We start from the raw sequence: 22948 nt of genomic DNA, 5'->3' as shown, positions 1-22948 counted from the left end.
CTTTTCTATAACCGTTTTATTAGAACAAATTTCATGGCGTACCTTGGCATTATTGTTAATTGTATTTTGAATATTAAATTTAATTAAAATGAGTAGGAAATCTAACAGGATAAAATTAAAAATTGATTAACATTTGTATTTATTTTGTCCTTGCATAATCTGTTTGATTTTTATTGTCTTAGCCATGTGAATAAATAGAATAAAGAGATTGTTTTTAAATATTGTGAATGTGAATGAAAATATGCAGGGAGACAAGCCGTCGGAAGAATTCAGATAGCGAAATTTGTAAGTAAGAATAATAAAATTGTATATTATTTTCAAAATATCGTCTGGTCGCCTGACTGACTGCCACACACATCGACCGCCTATTTTTTTTACGTGTATATATTGTTACGCTTCTACACGGAACGTTCGAAAATCTTTCCAATATGCTTGAGTGGTTACCAAAGTGGTGTTGTACCCATCGTTGCTATAAAGCATGCATTAATTTTACTTATATTATGTACCTAAAAAATATTTACAATATAAAAGAAGAAGAAACATTTAAATGAAAATTGTTTATTTACTATTAATAAAATAATATAAACGTTGTGTATTAAATTAATTACCTATAGTAAACGTCATTTTTAATTTACCTACCTAAATGTTGTCAAAAGTATATTTTAATCTATGATGTTGTATTTGAATATGACTTTTAGTCTATGGTTCATAATAACAGAATCGGTTGAAAGTAAATTCCAAAAATTTCTCCCGTATTTTATGATTAATGATGATTTGATTAAGTACGTAATAAATGGAGTTTCATGTGGAGTTTTAATCTTTGAGCGTACTATACCTTTTTAATATCGTACATAGTACGCGGACCAAAATTATAGTACAGATACTATAAATATAGTACATGCTGTTGGATTTTAATAAAATTGTGAAGAAAATCTAATAATTGTATGCGTTAATGGTGCATAGTTTTCCACTTGACAGATTGAAAAATGGCTAATAACTATTTATCCAAAGAGGTTTTATGAAAACTTCCATGTGTGCTTTGAAATGCTCTGCTTAGGAGTGAAAGTAGTTATTTTATCACCACATTTCTCAATTGGAGAAAGAGAATTAACTTCAATATATAATAAAAAAAATTACCTCGGTGGGTCTGATTTCAAACAGTTTGATATGTAATACTAACCGTCACTATCAAAGATAGTTGGAAAGCCTGAGCAGAATAGTGTATATTAATATGTACCTACATAGTCATCGAAATTACTATATTACCATATTAAATAGAAAACTTCATCTAACAGTAGATTGATCTAGGATGATGGTGAAAATAATAATGTATTGAATAGGTAGGTATATACTATCACAAATTTGATAACACATGAACGTAGCGATGTGTAAGCCCGACAGGAATGGAATTACTATGCTTGAACAGGCCTTCATCTATCTAGCATTGGATTGATTCAGGTTTTTTTAAGCCCACCATGACCGAGTGGCTAACACGTCGGTTTATAATGTCGTGGAACCAAGTTCGAATTCTGGACGTGACTAATACATAAGTATATTGTTTTTCAATGTGTGTTTGGAGTCAAGAGTATGAACCTAATAAGTTAAACGAGTGGCTAACATCCATTTATCGTAAAAACAAAAATCTGCTAATACAAACTCCAGCCCAATCGGACATGGTCAAAAATATTTAGCGTATAAGTATCGAACTGATGTGACCATAGGTAACATAAGTCAAATGGTGTGGCAGATTCCTATTTATTGACAACAGAAATAATTTATCTTATTTACATTGTTAAAACATGACAATCAATAACCTGACACTACCGGACAGATATTATTTAATAATTCTAACTACTGTATCTTATTTAGTGTATTTGAATTATCATTATCCATATATGTATACTACTAAGCTTAAACAATGCGGTGATAAAAGTTGCACCTTATGTAAAAGAAAAAAGAAAGAATAATATGACAGATGGTAGTTCTATGCAAAATTATAATAGTGTAAATTAAATAATAATGACAGCTGCAGTCAAATGATCAGTAGGTATCTATTTACCTCATTAGTTCTTTAACGAATCAGTTGCTTTGGAACTTTTGACTGTCATTTATGGATTAATGAAATAGATAGGTACCGTAATATAATATCGGGGACAACGGGCAGTGTCAAAATGGTTATTTGAGGACGTTCCTTTGTCATTCAGATGGCTGAAACTTTATATAGCACTTGAATCTTGATTGAAAATAGTTTTGTCACAAATGTTTTCATATTAGTAAAAATACGTTTTAAAATATAAACACAGATGAGCCAATCAGAGTTGAAGAAACTTAACTTAAAACAAACCACTGAATTCATTAAAATATAAATAAATCACTTCTATCGGTTGAATTGAGATTTGCGATGGCGGCCATGACACATTATTTTCGCACTTTAGTGTTGCAAACACTTCGAAAAAATAAATTCCCCATATTTGTTGTAAATAAAGTCACGTGTCGATCGAAAATCTATTGTAAAACATTCAAAATTACCCTAAAAAGGAGTCAAATTAATAATATACCATACTAATTTAATTAAATTAAGAACGTTTCAGTAATTCATGTTTTTTTTGAACCCATCGGACATGACAAATAAGGCACACAATTGCTCGCCAAAAAACGGAAAAAGTCGTAGGATAATAATATATAGGAGATTATTAACATGTGATTATTTCAAGTTGGCAGTCATAACTCCAATCGCCAATCTTGTATCCAATTAAAAATATAGATTGCTAGAAATCAACACATTAAAATAAACATTTTCAAAAATAGGATAAAAAAAAATAGTTACCTATTGCAATTTTGGTGGGGGTTATTTCGTTGTCAACTGATTGTACTTCCAGCGGCATCTCTGTTTTCACTATATTACATTTATCATCTACCAATTCTTCAGAGGTACAGTCATCCTTCTCGGATGAATCGTTCATAGTATTCACTGTATTTACAATGTCTGGACTGTAAAAGATAGCAATATTTACATAATAAATCGTAATTTTATGTATCATTGATATTGTTAATGAGATCTAAATTTGTATTAATGTAATTTTACTTAGCTCCAAATTTTAAACATCACATTATGCTTATTTGATTTGGTATAACGACAGCACAAAAATAAACGTGTTTCTTTGTATTATAGCCCAATGAATGAAATGTCACAAATCCTTATAAGCTATTTATCTGTCGATAGGCTTAATAATAATTGTCGAAAAAAACTGATGTCTTGTCACCGACCACACTGCCGTCAAAGATCGCGATGCGACAGGTTTATTACAAGCATTTAATGCTTATAAGATATTGAATATTCACTGTACACATGCCAAGATTAAGCGCTTGGCCACAGTGACGGACAGGCAGCAGGACGGCAGCGGCGGGTACAACTAAACGTATAACCGTGTGTCATATGGCCAAAAAGACACTGTTCACGAACATTTCACACACGGTTTGAGTTGCGCACGCCGCCCGCCCGACCACTATGTTCTTGCACTAAATATATATTTTTGACATTGATAATAATATCTACCTTGAAGATTTGATGGTCACAAGCTTTGGATCTTTACGTGTAGAATCAATGGCCATTTTTAATTCTTCAGGTTTTTTCAAGTCACTGATGTTGAGTTGCTTGCGGATCTCAGCTATCTTTATCGCCAAATCGGCTTCATGTAATTCTTTCATTCTGTTGCTCCAAAATATTGTCCACTCTGGTTTGAAATTGAAGCTGGCTGTATCTTTTTTCTCTTCATTTAGCATGTTAAACAAAGAAATATAATATAAATATCTCCATAATCATAATCAATCTTTTCCAATACTTACATTACAATTATTATAATTATAACATACATGTATTCTGAGTGATGAATGGATTAATAACATATAAAACCAACTGAAGTACCTGGTTTCATATGAGGTCACGACGTTAATCGACATACATTTATCTTACTTAAGTCATTGGACGCTGAAGACGCACCTGGCGCGTAACGATCAGGCGGCCGATCGATGTAATTAGCATGCATTTTATATGTGATAATTAAAAAGTAATTATCTACTCAGCAGTCAATGTGCAGTCAACAGCAATCAACAATAATAATTACATACATTTTTCAATATATTTTTTCATAATATAATATGTCAAAATAAAAATAATTCTGACAGCAGTAAAAGTCAAATATAATTTGTATTTTATAATATACGGATTAGCAAACATGGATGTGATAAAAGAGATTATCAGAAGTACGTTATTCAGTCATCTAAGTAACTATTCCACTACTTCCAGTTTATTTACAAAAAAATATTATCTAGAGCAGGGGCGGGCAAACTTTTTGGATGGAGGGCCAAATTCAAGAATTCAAAATGAGCGGCGGGCCGCAAGTAAAATACCATTTTTAGATATACACTATTTATTATCACGAAAAATAAACATTACAAAAAAATTAATAAGAAGAATGAAAGTGTTGTACATTTTTTCAAATTCAGGTGTTAATTTTGTGGTTGATATTTTCAAAACTGCTTGTAAATGGGCATCGGAGATATTTGATCGTAAAGAATTTTTATTGAGGATCATGATCGAAAATGTTTGTTCACATATATAGGTTGATCCAAAAACAACGAACATTTTTCTTGCATAATCTTTAAGTTGTTCGAATTTGTCTGAATTAAGGGCATTGTAAAATTTGGATATATCTTCACGACGATGCAATTCTCTTAAATCAGTGTCACACTGCAGACCAATAATCTCAAGTTGTAGCTCTGTCAGTACACTATCAATATCTATTGAAAATGGATCGCGTACTGTTGCTAAACTTGTCTCAATTTTTCGGAAGTCACCAAATCTTTGTAAAAAATCGTCATTCAGAGCTTTAATAATTTTACCATATTCTTCAAATTTATATTCTGGTATATTCAGCAACTTCATAGTTGGAAAGTGGTCCACGTTCTTATTCGATATTTGTTGAAGGAACAACTTGAGTTTTAATCAATGACATTATTAATGGACGACACACTCAATACAGTAGCTAGCAAGTAAATTCGCATGTATAGGTAGACGTCACGCAATTTCCATTATGCGATATCACGCATCGGGAATTTATAGCAATATGACCTTTATTGTAATGGCGTTAGAGCAGTGTTTCTAATGTCAATGTTCATTTGAGCGAACCCGTTCGAACCAAACCATTTGGCAGACCAACAAAAAGCATCAGGAATTTATAGCAATATCACCTTTATTGTAATGGCGTTAGAACAGATTATGCCATTCGGCAGACCCGACAATAAAGTGAGTGTCATTTTCTTTTCCAGATGATTCGTCCATATTAATGTCATTGGTTTTAATTGAAATCCACTCAAACTGTTCACCATATCGTGGGCATATATTTTTTTTCCTTGCAACGCAGAGTTAAAAGTATTTAAATGTGTCACGATGTTCAACATAGAAAATAGTGGTTACATAGTGTGAGACGAGACGCAAGGAAGACGTACTGAGATAATACATTAACGAAACAACAAATTCTTCAAATTTTAATCTATTGTCAATATTTTTTAAAAAAATATAAAAAAGTTATTCGTAATCAGAAGTACAATTAATGATGGCAGGCCGCAAAAAAATACCCGGCGGGCCACATGCGGCCCGCGATCCGCAGTTTGCCCTCCCCTGATCTAGAGTATATAGAGTGAAGTGAATACACGTATCTTACCAGAAAGCAATACTCTGTATCGACTGCTCCAAAATTTCTCCCATTCTTCAATGTACAGCGGATGCTTTCCAGGATTTGCCTCATGATAATCTAAAAGTCTTTTTGCAGTAATAACATATTGGGTCATCTTTTCATCAAACATTTTCTGTTTCATCTGAGATTCATTAGCCTAAAGACAAAAATACACCCATTTTCAAGTTTAAATAATATTACTAAACACCACCATGAACCATAATATGTAGGTACATCATTACAATGCTATCTTTATCAGTGTGAAATTAAATTTTATAACAATTTGCATGCATTTAGATGGTTTTTTTATCACTGTAATGTCGTATTTAAGAGTCACACAGTAATGTCCACAATAACTAATAGGTACTGATATAATACATAGTGTGTGAATCTTGCCAGCCCAGCAGAACGGCTGACAATCGCTGGTTAATATTTCATTATTGTAAGCATTAATTTACCATATAGGGTAGTATTATCGCGGATTTTTAGAACAAACTCGTTCCTCAAGGTTCAAATCTTGGCCCAATTTTGTTTTTAATTTTTTTTGATTATATTGTCAAAGTTATAACCAATTCTTCTTGTTTGCTATTCGCAGATGATCTTAAACTTTTTCGAACTATTGAAACCCCATTATGCTGTGCCATGATTCAGTCTGATCTAGATGCTATCTCGCAATGGTCTATCTTGAAAAAACTTGAATTCGCTACCTCCAAATGTAATATTATTTCATTCAGTCATTCAAGGCACACCTTATTGTTCCCATACACATTGTCTGGTATAATATTGAGTAGGGTAACGGAGATAAAAGATTTGGGTGTATTGTATGATGCAAAGTTCACTTTCAATCAGCATATTCTTAACATCAGTACTAGATCTAGCAAAATGCTTGGTTTTGTTATGAGGGTTTCAAAATAATTCGAAAACGTCCGAGTGCTACGTACATTATACGTATCATTTGTGTTGAGTATTCTTGAATATGCCAACATTATTTGGAGTCCTAATAGGTCCATCCACACAATTAAGTTGGATCAAGTCCACAATAGATTTCTTAGATTTCTCTACTTAAGAACATACGGGTTCTTTCCTTATGACAATGATAATAAAATAAATTTCCCGACTCGTTTTCTTCTGGGTATGCTATCAATGCAATCCCTGTCCACCCGAAGAGTGATTGCTCTTTTAAAGCATTTATTTTTACTTCTTCGTGGGTTCATTTACAATCCATATATACTGGCAAATATTAATTTTCATGTTCCCACCAATATCACTCGTAACTCTACGGTCTTCAAGATACCTCGTCGCAGGACAGATGTTATGTTTCATGATGCTGTGTATCGTGCGATTAACTTATTTGATGGCACCATAAAGGCTAATTTATTTTTTATTAACTAGCTTGGAGCGTTGGACTATAAAGCCGTGGGTCCCAGGTTCGAATCCTGGGTCTGGCAAGTACACATATTGTTTTTCAATTTGTGTGTGTCAGGGTATGGACCTAATAGGTTGAGCAAGTGGCTGACATCCATTTCTCGTAAAAACAAAAAATCTGTCAATACAAACCTCCTCTCTGTGGAGGCCCATATGATCCTATCAGGATCAGACATGGTCAAAAAAAAAAAAATATATATATATATATATAATGTTTGTGGACGTGTTAAATAGGTTAAATTTATAATTGTATATATTATCATGTTTCTTTAATATTTACATAAACACATGCTGTCTTTTCTACTTTCTTGTTATATTAGTTGTTATTTGTAATTAAGATATTTTTATAATTTTGTGTTTATTATGTATTATGGCGCATTGGCCAATCGCTGTAATGCCGTAATACTCTTTTTCTAAATAAATAAATTATAGTCAAATTCGCATAAATGATGCATACCCAATTTCTGACAATTCATTCATTGGTCGGTGTATTGAAATTAGATGGTATGCAGTAAATGCGGTGTCGACTGATTAATATGGAATAATTTTCAACCTATGACATTTTATATCGCTATTATGGGGATAAACAACTCAATCCGTATCAGCATATTGATCGGCGATATTAACCCGGTACCCGCTTCTGTCACGAATGTAGTACGCGAAATTTCGCAAAACTACGGGGCTACAGCGCTTCTGTCACCAATGTTGTACGCAAAAATGCGCCGGGCGATAATGTAGAATATACATGACGCATGGTTTTGAAATCTGTACCATAATTTGCCTTGTTTCATTACCAACGGTGACATATATATAATATTGTCAAATAAATTTTATTACAATACTAAAACTTCGATGTTTGACATGCCTTCGACAGGCCGTCAATCTTCGCTCATTTAATTTTGGTTTGAAACATCCCGCCACTTTACTCCGTATGCGCAGTATACGTAATATCACTGTTGTGAGAGGACTGTGCAAGGAATCGCTCTTGTTGGTTTTCCATACAAAATATTACGTATTTTACGCGATCTATTGTATTGTGTGAATTTTATTATAATATTTATGAATATTTTGTCTGTGTTATTGTTTATGTGTTTTTAACTATACCATGCATGTGTATTAAACTTACTGTTATAAGGTGTTTTGACTATATTTTTTGGACTATTTTACCTTTGTTATCGTAGTGAAACTAGTGAAAATCCATTGAGGTTGTTGCCTAGAACTTGAACAGATCATTTGCCGGAACACATTCCGCCCACGGCAAATAATAAAAAGCCCAGAAGACGCTGTCATGTGTGCGGAAATTCAAAAATTAATAAAAAAAAAAGTCTCTATCTAGATATATGTGTTGTCTTTGCAATGTGGCTTTGTGTCTCAGTCCGTGTTATAAAATCTACCACTCTTCAAAACAATTTTAAATATGTAAAGTAAAAATAAATATGTAACTCAGTAATAATATTTAATAGCTGTTTAAGTGTCTGCCTAAAAGTTTGTTTAGTCTAAAATTATTGTGCTATATTTACGACCCTAGTCAGGGAAAAAACATTATGTGTGATTTTATTACCACTTGTGAAGTGTTCACTTCGTGTCAAGTACGAGCGTGACGAATAACAAAATGCAAGCCTTGCAGTGCTCCATATACATAAAACAAAATGGCGGAACCGTTCTAAATTGTGAGTCTTTGTATAGAATTTATTTCTTCGGATATTTTTGACATTATGACTGATTTATTACAGTTTTTTAATGTTGTAAAATAATTTGAACATGTCTAGGCGCCTAAAGAGCCATAAAACTCATTTTTTATTGCCATTTTTATTATGAAACACAGAAGTTAAACAAAACAAAAAATGTCACCGCGGAGAGTGAATTCGTCATACCACAATAGCCCCGCGAGTGCCGGGTTAAATAACTAACCGGAATTATAAATTCAGTTTCTCATAGTGTCCAATTATGGCAAACTCAGTAAATAACTGACTGCAATGATCATTTCTACGATATCCAATTTACCACATAGTCAGCTATATCCGATGACGCAAACTCCATATTAGTAGCTGACTCAATTATAATAACTAGCAGAGTCAGCTGGCGGTCGCCAGTCTGTCTCGCTAGGTCTTGCAGACGGCTTGGCGGTGTTGGATATTAATATAATTGTGAAGTATGCATGGACGGCGCCATAGTTTTCCCTTCGGGATGGATTTTCATTCACCTCAGACAGTTTGACATTTTGCTGATTTGTCAGTTTTACGATTTGCAAGTCGTCACTGCCAATATAAATTTGGGGTCAAATGCGTAGTCTATTCTGGAGTCTGGCCTTCACAATATCGTCTGACACCACCTCAGGCTGATAGGCCTAGCAGAACAGCTGGCAATCGCCGATTGCTACTACTGACATTTTAATAGAATATAATATGTTTATATATTGCACTTTTTCATTCATACTTATTTGTTTTCGTTGAACAATGCGTAGTCTATTCTGGAGTCTGGCCTTCACAATATCGTCTGACACCACCCCAGGCTGATAGGCCTAGCAGAACAGCTGGCAATCGCCGATTGCTACTACTGACATTTTAATAGAGTATAATATGTTTATATATTCCACTTTTTCATTCATACTTATTTGTTTTCGTTGAACAAAGAATACATATTACACATGTTGTTGGTTAGTTTTTTTATAATTCATTAAACCCTGCCTAACCAAACAATAGTAGTTAAAAATATTCTTCTGTCTACACAGTCACTGCTGAACTTTTAATTACCACATTTAAATAACACGTTAATTATATCTAATGGCCAAGTACTCCAAACACGCCAGTCGCGGTGTTAGCACTAAATGAGTTAAACTCCTTACAGCGCTGACGGCACAACTGTTGTGTCCGCATTAGATGGCCATTAGATATAATTAGCATGTTATTTAAATGTGGTAATTAAATAGTCATTAAATACTCCGCCGCGGTGAATGAGTTAAATATCCAAAATGGTGTATGATTTAATGGCATAATTTTAAATATTTTATAGACAGATGCGTGTTATGACTTGGTTTTCCCAGGGTTTAATTGAATTACGTATAACTGACAAAGCTTAGTCTGTACTATCTATGGTGGATCCACCCTACCTCCACCCATCGCCACAGCAGGAAAGTCTAATTTTTCATACATTTAGATTATTGCGTCACAATACGTTTTATTTATTCAATGGGGGAAGATCCCATTAGATTGAAAAAATGTAAAACTTGACTATTATAATACTATTTGAAAATAAGCGATAACATATAAGCAATATTACATAAATGATACGTAATGCAATTTTTTACAATATTCATAATTTACAATAACATCACGAATTAATTATTTGTAATAAACGTCATATGAATTTCATTTACCTACCTACCTAAATGTAAAAATAATACTATTGCATACTATATCAGGATAACCCTATATTTTATATGGTAGTATGTAATAGATATTATTATAATATCCTATATTGTATCTGAAATTACTCATTGATAGTAGTAGTAGTATTAAAATTCTCCATTATTATTATTAGCAATGAATATACGTCATATAATATTGCAATAAATGTCTATGCTATTTGAAATGTCACATTACTGTTCGATGTTTTCTTGAATTATCACAAATTCTAAATTTGAAAATATACTGACACGTCAACTAATAAGGGAAAGAAAACAAATGACAATCAGACTCGCAGTTTGACAGCTGATATGATTTCCAGTTCTTAGATTATATTTTAGTAGTAATTAGTGAGGAAAAAAAATGTGTTAATTTATTGTTAAAACTCATAGTACACCAATGTGCCTCTTACAGATTTAAATAGTTTTGTGGAATATTAATTTCGATTTGTGAAATATCGATTATATAGGAAGTATATGCGACATTATAATTAATTTGCGGTAGATGGACAGCAAGACGCGAAAATGAATGGTAACGGATATAAAACGCGATTTAAAAATGATATTATCTGTGATTGTGTCAAGTTTTATCAGATTGTGCCGGATTGAAGTCGAAGTAGATTCGGGACTCTAAAAAATGAATTGAAATAGTTTAAAAATCAACAAAATGGTATTTAAATAAGAAATTAGTGCGTTTTCCAAAATCTCTTAGGGTAATTATATATACGAGATTATTTCCTAAGTATTCTTTTCAAGATATTATTATGATTGTGAGTATGTCAATAAATAGCGGATTATAATTCATTGGACATGTCACTCATATATAAGTTCCCAGTCTGCTACTATCTCAATCTCTATATCGCTCCGCACAACATCTCATTCTACCGAGATTCGGACCTCGGAACAGTATCATAAGTAATTGTAGTATAACTACTGTAATATACTTTTGTACTGACTGTTTACGCTGCAAATAAAACTCGCTCCTCCATCCATCGGAGCAACCACCAAATTACGACTTCTTCATCCATCACACCATGGCTACCACAACGACATGACTCCCACAGTGATGACCTCCCACAGTGGTGACTCCAACGTTCCCCACACTATGATTAGCCTAAACCAGGGGTAAACAAAGTGTCCCGCGGGCCAATTGTATCCCGCGAGACTTTTTGATGTGTACCGCGAGATTTATGTTAAATCTGTATTATTTTTTATTATTCATATCGAATATTAACATGTACATTTAAAATTAAATATCCTCTGGCTCTAATGAATGTTCCCATACATATGCAGTTAGAATTAATAGATTTGCAGGAGCATGTGGAAGCAAAAGCATCTTATCGTGATAAGAATTTAATTGAATTCTACAAAGGACCTTCACTTGAGGTATATCCAAATATAGTCCATAGTACCTATATTTGTGAAAAAACATTTTCGCATATTCACACCACAAAATTTGAGCCTAGAATACAGGATTTAGTTTCAAACAAACAATTGCATAAATCACATGGTTAAAAAATTTAAATATTAATAGATATTACTAAGTACTTGTATCAAAATACAAGTTTACACAATAAAATATTTTTTTTATTTTTTTGCCTGTATATATTTTTGATTTCAAACTTGTCCCTTTGACAAAAAAAATTTATGAACCCCTGGCCTAAACTGAACGAGGACGATTTTAATTTGTAAGGACGTCTCCATGAGCGCAGTGAAAGAAATCAAACCTCACGATTGCAAGCCATTTTACCAGTCCAAATACAAAAGTTAAATTGATATGAATGGACATAAAAAATCAGAATGTTAGATACAAATAAGTTATACTATATCAAAACAGGCTTGTAAATTTTTGTTGATGCTGTCATGAGACACTTGAATTGCTGAAACCTCGACATATTTGCGAAACTAATATCGACTTTCTGCAACACTGTTTATGAAAAAAATAATTAAATTATAAAAAGTTTGCACGCACTCCACAAGCCAGCGGCGAAAGGTGACTTTTGGAAAGAGGCAGGCTGTGGAGATCTGAGAAAAAGAGCACACTTGTCAGGTATATTGACGGCAAATACGAAGATAACATGATATTACTACTAATGAATAGATGAGATCTGAGAAAAAGAGCACACTTGTCAGGTATACTGACGGCAAATACGAAGATAACATGATATTACTACTAATGAATAGCTACACACTAACGACAATTACACACTAATTTGATGAAATTCCAAAAACTCACTGACAACATAAAATTGAGCGATGAGTTTAAATTACGTGTTTTCCTAAACATTTATTCACATCAAAAATCATTAGATAAAATTATTATCTTTAAGTATATTAATATTTACTTTCTTTCTTCTTTCGACCATGTCCGATCCTAATAGGATCATATGGGCCTCCACAGAGTGGAGGTTTGTATTAACAGATTTTGTTTTTTACGAGAAATGGATGTCAGCCACTTGCTCAACCTATTAAGTCCATACCCTGACTGACACAAATTGAAAAACAATATGTGTACTTGCCAGACCCAGGATTCGAACCTGGGACCCACGGCGTTATAGTCCAACGCTTAAGCAGCGCGGCCACCGTGGGTGTTTATTTTATATTTTTATATTTACTTATATGTGATTAAATGCCATAGAAATTATTTTTTAAATTATCTAATTATTAGTGTCCTAATGGATAATAAGATGAATTTTAACGCACATATCAACGAAACTATCAATAAAGCATTAAAATTACTAGGTTTTATTCTTCGGATCTCTAAACTATTCAGATCACCTGATGTTCTGAGGGTACTTTATTTCTCATATGTTCAATCCATAGTTGAGTTTGCTTCTGTCGTGTGGAATCCACAGTACGTTACGTACATAAACCATCTCGAATCGGTACAAAATCGATTTCGTAAGCACTTCAATTTTAAAGCTTACTGTTTTGATTTATATAATGACAGACACGACATAGCTAATTCTCTTTCGACCACTGCAACTTTTATGGTACCATCTTTGGAAAGTCAACGTTCTATATGTGATCAATATTTTTTTTTCAAAATTATCAATGGTTTTGTTGACTCGCCAAATTTACTCGAAAGGGTGGGTTTCCATTGTCCATCAAGATTTACGCGAAAGCAAACTTTGTACCATGCCAGTCGTAGCGATTCAAATTATGCACAAAACTCATTTGTTCGCTCTTGTTCAAATTACAATATGTATTTCTCCACCGTCGATCCTTTTAATAATTCACCTGTTTCATTTGAACGCGCTATCTCCAAAATTTTGTATAAATAGATATATTATATACTCATATATTTAAAAAAATGTTACTTTTTTATTATTCTTCCTCATTTTTCTCACGTAAATCTCCTATGTAATTCTTTATATTTGTTACTTCCTTTCTAACTTGTTAGGCTTAACTATATTATAATTTATACATGGAAAATTTGCTGGTTGCAATAACTTTTCATTATTCTATTTTAAATTTTTGTAATCAATATGTAACTGTTTGTTTCCTTAATAAATAAATAAAAAAAAATTTTTGAACAAAGTGTAGCCGTGACAACAATATTAGGCGCAAAGGATTAGGCTTGGCGATAGGAGCCTACCATATTTCATATAATGCGATACACTGACTGAGGTCAAGTAACATAAAGTCCATACGAAAAATCATCACCATTCCTTAACCAATAATCCGATATTTATTTACGTTAAGATAGATAGTGCACTGTGGTATTTTTTTTTTAAACCTTTTCTGATTGTTCTGTAATCTGTATAATATATTCCATGTTAGACACAGATGTCGTTGGCAAATTAAATTATTTTTATAGAATATAAAATTATCATGACGTGATTATATAAATACGTCAATATGTAATTAAAAATTATGTTTCTTAACACTATACGGTCCGCGAATTTTCGCGAAGAACCTACGCCAATATCCGGTATTTTTTAATGAAAATCAACAAATTTCGATCGCGAAGTTAAAAATGATATAACTTTTGAACCTATTGATATATTTCAATAAAATTTTCAGAAAATACTTAAAATATATCAATGCATCAAATTGTGTCATTTATTTAACACTTGTCAACCTCTGGCCCGCGTTCCATAAAGGTAAAGTATATAATTTGTAAATTTTCGTAAATTGTTTATTATATGTTATTAGATTAGTTCAATTTGTTAAATATAATGTAAAGGAAACAGCCTATTGATATAAAGCAATCACAATATATTATTTTTTAATTTAAAAATGTAATAAAATATTCAAATACAAAATGTTTTACACCGCTATAGAATACGTATCAATTCATTTTTAGCGCTACTACTCATATCTCTGATTATCAAATATAATAAAATAACAAAGACTTCACACAAACTGTGAAGTGTTTAAAAATAAATGCACATTCATTCCCTAACGAACACTAATCTGATTTATTGGTTTTATGGGTTTTATGGCTGAGGCAGTGCAGTGGCGTGCATATTTTCGAGTAAATTCAAATAAATAAAATGCACGCATATACATTCCCACCGTTTATTACAATTTGGTATTATTGTAGGAATCGAGACAATCCAATAACAGTGCAGAGGCGTGCGTAAAAAATTCATATAACAAAATCTATGAGCAATAGAATTGTAAAACAAACATCTACATTCCACAAAAATATTTGAATCAACACTCAATCTTATGGATAATACCTTTAGATAACTGGCTAGGCACGAAATAATTATTATCACACTAAAGCTGAAATTATTTGAAATAGTTTATAAAACTATGAATGTAAAATGAACTAACAACTAATACACTTTTTTTAAAATTATACGAAGAAAACCAATTACCAATATGTAGATGTAGAGGTACTTTACACTCTTTGGACATGTAAATAGTTTCTTTTCGAAGTTTATGTGAGGAACACACTTTACACTTTCTTCTTAAACGTTTATTAGTTGCGGAAATCCCCGGAAATATTTGATTGTGATTGAAAATTACACTAAAATCTCCGATATCTTCAGTCACTGGGAATATCTGACATACAATCCGCATAGTTTTCCTCTGTTTAAAAACGAATGGTCCTCCATTTTAAAAAGTTTTTTTGGAGATAAAACTAATAAAAAATATATATCCTAGCTGAAATATACTTAGATTAATTATTTTTTCAATGAAATTAGTGCAATATAAATAATAATAGCTATTATTTATGCAGTTACACAAGCAATAATCTCCCGAAAAAAGCGAACGAAAATGACAACGCGATACAAGTTCACATTTATAACTATTCTCATTTTCAAGTTAAGATTTCTATCATGGATGATGAAGCATGGTGGGTGGATGTTTCATGGGTAATAAACCATTAATGACAAATTATCAAATAGGATGCAATTTCATAGCGAAAAATCGCGTTCATTTAAAAAAAAAAGAATGCAGGTTCATAAATGGGTGACTACCACTGAAAAGGGTCGACAATTAAATTTCGAAGTTGAAGTGACGACACTGGAATATAACATTGAGTGTTTATTACCGTTTTTGTTTACGTCTCGTGATTCAGCCGTCTAGAAATGGGCTTGTAACTAATAAAAAAAATGGTATAGGTACAAAAAAAATACTGAATGGTATTACGTCCGCCATCTCTGTAAAAACCCCGAAATATTTTTTTTCTTTCATGCTTTTACTTCTTGCACATGTCATTCAACCATCTGTCGATAGATCTTGCAACCAAATATTAAATTTCATATTTATTTTTCACAGTAAAGATATGCCTATGTGAGGACGCCACGTAGGCGTCACCGGATCGTAACGTTCGGCTTGCAAAGGACGCCAATGTGGCGTGACCGGACCGTAAAGTGTTAAGCAGGCTTTAAATAATCGCCTAGTATGGAGTCTTCGCCACTACCACACGCACCATATTGAGTTGATAGAGAAGCAGGGGGAGTGGTAATTGCGCTGGCAACGCAAAAAAGTCATTCGAAAATAAGAGTAACAGCACACAGGCAAAACACTGTTATTATTATGGAATGATGTTTTCAGTCCTCAAAAGTGTTTTCCACGAGAAAGAAGTAACCGCACTGCCATGCTGCGTGTTTCCTAATCATGTCAATGTGTCATTTTGAAATGAAACTTATAGTCACTAAGCATTATACCCCGTTTACATGTGCATAGATTTACCGTGCACAGTAATAAAATGTATGGGGAAAGATGTATTATCCTGCAGTTGACAAGTTGCGTGCATAAATCAAACAAGTTTGGAAAGTTCCAAATTCAACGCGAAAGTAAGATTATTTTCGATCTGCGCCTGCGCAGTAGAGCGATAGGGGCGGACATGCCGTTAAAAAAACGAACTACTCATTTTGAGCTTAACCGATTTTCAATACGACCTGTCAAATAGTAGTATAAAATGACAACATCGCATCTCGCTTACTCTTGAAGAATGAGATTGGAGAGACAGTCAGCACTTTTACGTGTAAACAGTTATTGTCATGATAAGTTTAAAATAAGCACTATTGCGGACAGTAATTCCATGCATGTGTACAGGCGCTTTTAAGTTGAGGATATAAAGGAAAAGTCACAAAAACTTACTTGTAGGATATTCTGAGGCAATGGGATGCCTGATAGATTAATTTGTGCAGCTTGCTTTTGGTTGGGAACAACTACTTTTTGTGGTGATGGTTCTTTATTTGCACATATTCTATAAAAACCAAATTTATCCATAATTGAGGTGCTGAAAACATAATGGATACAAGCTCAAAATTCATGTTTTCTTAAATACAACAAAACAAAATAATCATTGAATCTTACAGCTAACTAAATTTCAAAAATCAGGCATAATTAAGTCACCATAAACGACCAATTTTTCTATAATGGAAATTAATGGAATGGTTAATAATACAGCAATAATAAAAACTTACACGGCGGCTTGATCTCGAGAAACTTGGCCTTTTCCAGTAATATTGGTTGGATGAGTAGACAGATCTAGAATAAATTAAAGAAGTAAAAACAAATTAGCATGAAAAAATAACAAATAGACATCATTTTGAAAAACCTCAGAAACATAAATATTAAGAAAAGACCCTAGAAAAAAGTTGGACCGAGTGTTATTCAAACTCTTTCACTTCAGCCAACAATCTATGTTTCATGCAAATTATTACTAAGGTCCACTATTTCAGGTGCTTCAAATTCCGTCAAATTAACGGCGACCAGCTTTGTAATTAATCAACTTAATGATATTCATATTTATAATAAATACATAATTGAGTCCTCAACTTAAATTGACTTTATGTCGAAAACTATAAAAATCTGTACACTTTCATTTGGGCTTAGTTTCTTTTGTACCAGTAGTGTTGTCTGGTGACGCACGTCACGTCACTGATGATTATGAATGTTCTAGTATTTCAAGAACATGTAAAGTCAAAACATTCAAATTATATACTACCTATGAATAATTTATATAACTAATAAACGATTTCTTTTATTCAACGAATAATTCACAAGATTTGAGAATGTAACATTCTATATTATATTGAATATACATAATTTGAAAACATATCAGATATATACCTACTAGAAAAAATTGGAGTGATCCGGGCGTCGGTTAGTAATTAGGGCACTTAATTGATACCTTGATTTTAAACACAAAAACTGATAACCAACATTAACGCAATTTGATATGCATTTTATGTAATAACTACTAGTTAAATTTGTTGTAATTAAAAGGCCATCCATAGACTAAAACCGTATGCGGTTTAAACTGTGTGTCATACTAAACTTATGATTTCTATTCATGGAAATATATTATTACTAAGTTTGTAAGTATATGGTATATAAACGGATACGGCCAGATGCTTACATACTACTTTGTGAAAATATATTTCCATGAACAGAAATCATAAGTTTAGTGTGGCATACGGTTCTAAACCGCATACGGTTTCAGTCTATGGATGGCCTGTAAGTAGGAAGCCTGTAGCTTAATTGGTAAAGGATATTGGCGCGAATACAGTTTCAAGTCCCGTCGGGCATTGCATTTTTTCAAAAAAGGCTTTTTCTAGTAGGTATATATCTGAGATGTTTTCAAATTATATACATTCAAATATACAACTAAGAAAATAATGACAACATTCAATACACCATGTCGATGGGATATATTTACTACAATGTTGATAATAAACTGCTTATATATTTTTATGAAAAACAGTTACATGTTTGAATCCTGTTTCACACATATATGTGTGTGGCGATGTGAAAACTGGTCGAAACTCGTTCTTTAAAATTACATGTCACACATACTTGTTTAAAATCCTTAGCACCTCAATTATGACCGACCGGCAACTTCTCCAATTGTATCCAAATAAAAATTGAAGAAATCAATCCAATAAACAGGAATAAATAAGGAACATAAATAGGAAATTAAAATACAAACTTCTTGTAATTTTAGCTGGGAGTATTTGATTGTTGGCTGGCTTTACTCCTAGCGATGTCTGTGCATTGTTTTTATTAAATTTAAGGTCTATCAATTCTTCAAAGGTACGCCCATCCTCCTCAGATGGATGTTTCCTTCTAATCACTGATTTCACTATGTCCGGACTGTAAAAAATAGCAATTATCATAATGAATAAAATACATCACAATTTGTCGCATCACTATTATTTGGAAATGAATAACTGTGTCTAACTTAATTTAAAATTTAGAACATTCTACTATGGATGACAGTATAGATTAAACTGTTCGGCAACAGATATCCTTACCTACCGCCTCCAATCCTTTATGTGGTCCAGTGGAAGGTGTAGGTCGGTAATAAGACTCGGTGGATGTGAATCTTCAGTGTTGTTTATTCGTTAATTAATCTCAAAGTATAGGTAGGTACATGGTATAAATAAAAAGAAAAGAACTTAGGAGAGTAAAGCCGAGTTAAGTTAAATGATATTGGACTCATTTACAATGTTATAAATATGAAAAAGAAAGTAAGTAATGTCAGTGACGCTTAGTTCATGTACAAGGGTTTATATGTGCTATATTACCACAGGTAGATAGGGTGGATAAGTTGGGGTTGACCAATAATACAATATTGAATAAGTACATTGCAATAATCGAAATCACACCGAACAAAAGACAATTTATTGTCATTGGGGAGATATCATAGTGGGGAGAGTTATAGATATGTAACAAAACAAATACTTTTGAGCATTTAGTCACAGTTGTAATTGATGTGTACACAGTGACGTCCCGTGGGGGTAGGCAAATTGAGCGTCGCTTGGGGGCGGCAGTTACTCGAAGGGCGGCAAATCGAGGAGAATCATTTGGAATATATAGAAATACCTACCTAAACTTAGCAATAACGAAAACACCTTTCCATTAAAAAAAATCAGCTCACTGGTTTTGTCGGGTTCGCGATATCTAGTTTACTTCCGTTGCCTTTCGACGCCCATGGTGACTAGAAACGACACATGCAGGTTTGCGAATATTTACAGTCTTATATTTTGTTAGTGATGTATCCATACAACACATTTCTTAGAATCTTAGATATTGGACTCATGAAAGGATGATAAAAATACTATATTAAAAATGGGGCGGCATTTTGGCGCTGCCTAGGGGCGGCATTTTATCTAGGGACGTCCCTGTGTGTACATTTTATGTTATGAACCTTTTATATATTAACCCAATGCTTACGGACCCTTTTAATTAATTTTGTAATTAACGTGTTAATTTGCATTTGAAAAGCAATTAGCAAAAACACAATTCTGTGCGGCCCACAGACGTAGACATAAAAATCCCAAAGTGAGAAGACCTGACAGATGCAAAATTCAACATTTCATATTGAAAAACTTGTGGGAAATTGTACCCACATTATTTCACGCCGGTCTCTGTAATAATTAATATATTTATAATTCTTAGCCATGATTATCGGTTAAATTTGAGTGAGTTCACAAATGTTTTAATTTTTATTCACACAACTAGACTAAATTGACCCGATTAATTGTAAAAAAAGTATGTATGGACCCAACAGGTTGATTGCCAACAACCATTCCTTGTAAAAAAATATATATAATAAAATAATCTAAAAAATGTATCGTTACTTTTGTTCCGATAAGATGCCGATACATAGAATTGATACTGTCTTTAAAACCGTTTAGCTGCTATGTTTTTCAAATTCCCAGTGAGAAATGTTACCAACAATATTGTTAATAAAAATAGTTATATTATTATTATTATCACCCTACCTTTTTATTCTTTATACTGACACTGGATTGTTATTTCAAAACATATTGCATGCAAGAGATTAATAACAACACTAATAACAAAAAATACAACCCATTTTAGAGTATTTCAGTCCTACAAAGATTTGCCCATCTATAAATAATTTTAATTTCAAATATTTATTTAGCATTGAAGAGTTAAATAATATGATGCCGATATTTATCACTAGGCTTAGGATTTTTAGGTGCTAAAAAATGAATAATAGGTACCTAAAATATGTAGATATAATTAGAAAATATGTTTTTAAAATTTCATAAATATGTGCTAAAAAACAAAAATAGGTGCTAAAAATTTAAGTACCTACCTAAGTAATACAATAAATCTTATATATTTCAACAGTTTAATTTATTATTTATTCACAAATAGAAAATGCTTTATTACAATAAATAATAAAATAATGCTTCAAATTTTCGAAAGTGAATCTTTGACGATTTGATCCAAGCAAATTTTTATACATGTAAAAACTTCTTTCCATTTGGTTCTACAGATGTTATTATTGCGTATGTAAATGAAACTATTTCTGAAGTAGAAAAAATTGAAACATCTGAGGCATCTGATGGATTTTCCAAAACAGTTTTTAAAACAATACTCTGCTGCGTTTGAAGTCCAGTATTTTTATTTAAAACACTATTTAATTTTGTACTTATTTTTATTCCAATTGGTCCAAGAACATTTTCTTATTTTAACAGCAGTATTGTTTAAAATATTAATTTGCTGCACTACTTAGTGACTTTGTCGATGATTCTAACATTTCAATTGTGTTTACAGTTTTATTGTGTTAATTAATTTTGTGTTTATGTGAAAATATCTAAAAATATGTAATCATCCAAAAATATTTAAAAATAGGTGCTAAGAAATAGGACATGTTTCAAAATTGTCTGAAACAGATAGATATTTTTGATATTTTGTTGTGGGGCCACTCAAAAAAAATATTTAAATACCTAACTGGCGTATGCATAGAACAGCAAACTACATTCAAGCTTTTTAATGCACATTTGCATGCATAAACCTAAATAGAGTCTGTTGAATAGTGACGTCGCGTCATGCCGAGACTAATGTTACCAATTTTTAAATTTTGATTCTCCGATAATTAATTTAAAATATTGAAATTGTGAATGGTACCATATAAATTTAATAATTATAAATGAATAATTATTATGAACTTTAAATAATTTATTAGTTATGACATCATAATATGATTAATATTGATGAATATTATTTATTTTATACCTCTAACAATATAAATATTTATTTAGGAATCTAGTGGCCACACTTTTGTCTCGCAGCTAACTTCATTTATGTTATGAGATGACGTGTTATTGACTGCGAGAATTCCGTCCTAATGTAACATACGGAAATGAAAAGGGATGTAATTTTATTATTATCATTTATACCAATCAGCCTATGACAGTCTTACCAGTGTGTTTGAGATTTTAATCTTGTTTATTACAGTTTAGGTGATATTTTTAAACAATGCAGACTGCTTCCAATTGCATATATAATATCTTAAATAAAGCAGTAACTAGTAGGCTCATATTATGTAGTAGTACCTATTTTATCGTAATGTTACATAAATCCATCTTATTCAAGGGAAATACTGCGTTTTTATGACGTCTTTAGTGAGTAATCGAAACACGGGAGCATTGTATTTAGACTATGGATTAAAATTCATGATGTGTTTTTTAAACGGCACAATTATTTCTGTTTAAAGTTCATAAATGCTCTACCGAATCTACAACATTAATGGGTTCTCAATTATCATTATATGTATTACATATATTATGGTATGACGATTCTAACCAACAAAAAAAACTTATAATGAATTCATTTCTGCCGACTCTTTACGTATGTATAAGTATGCTCCTGTCATGTGTCAGACTGACAGGAGGTGGACGGCCGCCATGTTTCATTTTCGTGCGCATTCCTGTTCGCATCTCATTTTTTATAGTTTTCTTATTCGGCCGTTAAGCTACTAACTGCGTTGAGTGCGGTTCAAAACTGTGTGAATACGGCTGTAAGAATCCTAAGCCTATTAATCACTATCATTTTTTTTTTTTTTGTGGAAGTATCACATTTTTTTCTACATCTTTCTATATTAACTTGGGAGTTTTTTGTTTTTGACAAAAACTAAAAAAAGTCTTGCCAACAA

At 32.2% G+C, this 22948-nt stretch overlaps 1 protein-coding gene across 5 annotated transcripts in view; it reads right to left on the bottom strand.

Annotated features, from left to right (window-relative positions):
* The window catches only part of LOC147068289 (uncharacterized), a 70928-nt gene that overhangs the window by 23294 nt on the left and 24686 nt on the right, over nucleotides 1-22948 (bottom strand). For all 5 annotated transcript variants that reach the window (XM_085953083.1, XM_085953084.1, XM_085953086.1 and 2 more), the window contains exons 8-13: nucleotides 18965-19128; nucleotides 17457-17520; nucleotides 17128-17269; nucleotides 5724-5892; nucleotides 3557-3770; nucleotides 2828-2991 (exon numbers count right to left, since the gene is read on the bottom strand). In XM_085953083.1, coding sequence (XP_085809209.1) covers nucleotides 2828-2991; nucleotides 3557-3770; nucleotides 5724-5892; nucleotides 17128-17269; nucleotides 17457-17520; nucleotides 18965-19128 — 917 coding nt within the window. The remainder of the gene's footprint in view (nucleotides 1-2827; nucleotides 2992-3556; nucleotides 3771-5723; nucleotides 5893-17127; nucleotides 17270-17456; nucleotides 17521-18964; nucleotides 19129-22948) is intronic.

The sequence above is a fragment of the Rhyacophila brunnea genome, unplaced genomic scaffold (genome assembly GCF_057557595.1).
Source record: "Rhyacophila brunnea isolate RB1 unplaced genomic scaffold, BYU_Rbru_1.0 scaffold_3, whole genome shotgun sequence".
Taxonomy (NCBI): Eukaryota; Metazoa; Arthropoda; class Insecta; order Trichoptera; family Rhyacophilidae; genus Rhyacophila; species Rhyacophila brunnea.
This window is presented reverse-complemented; position numbering and strand designations above follow the sequence as displayed.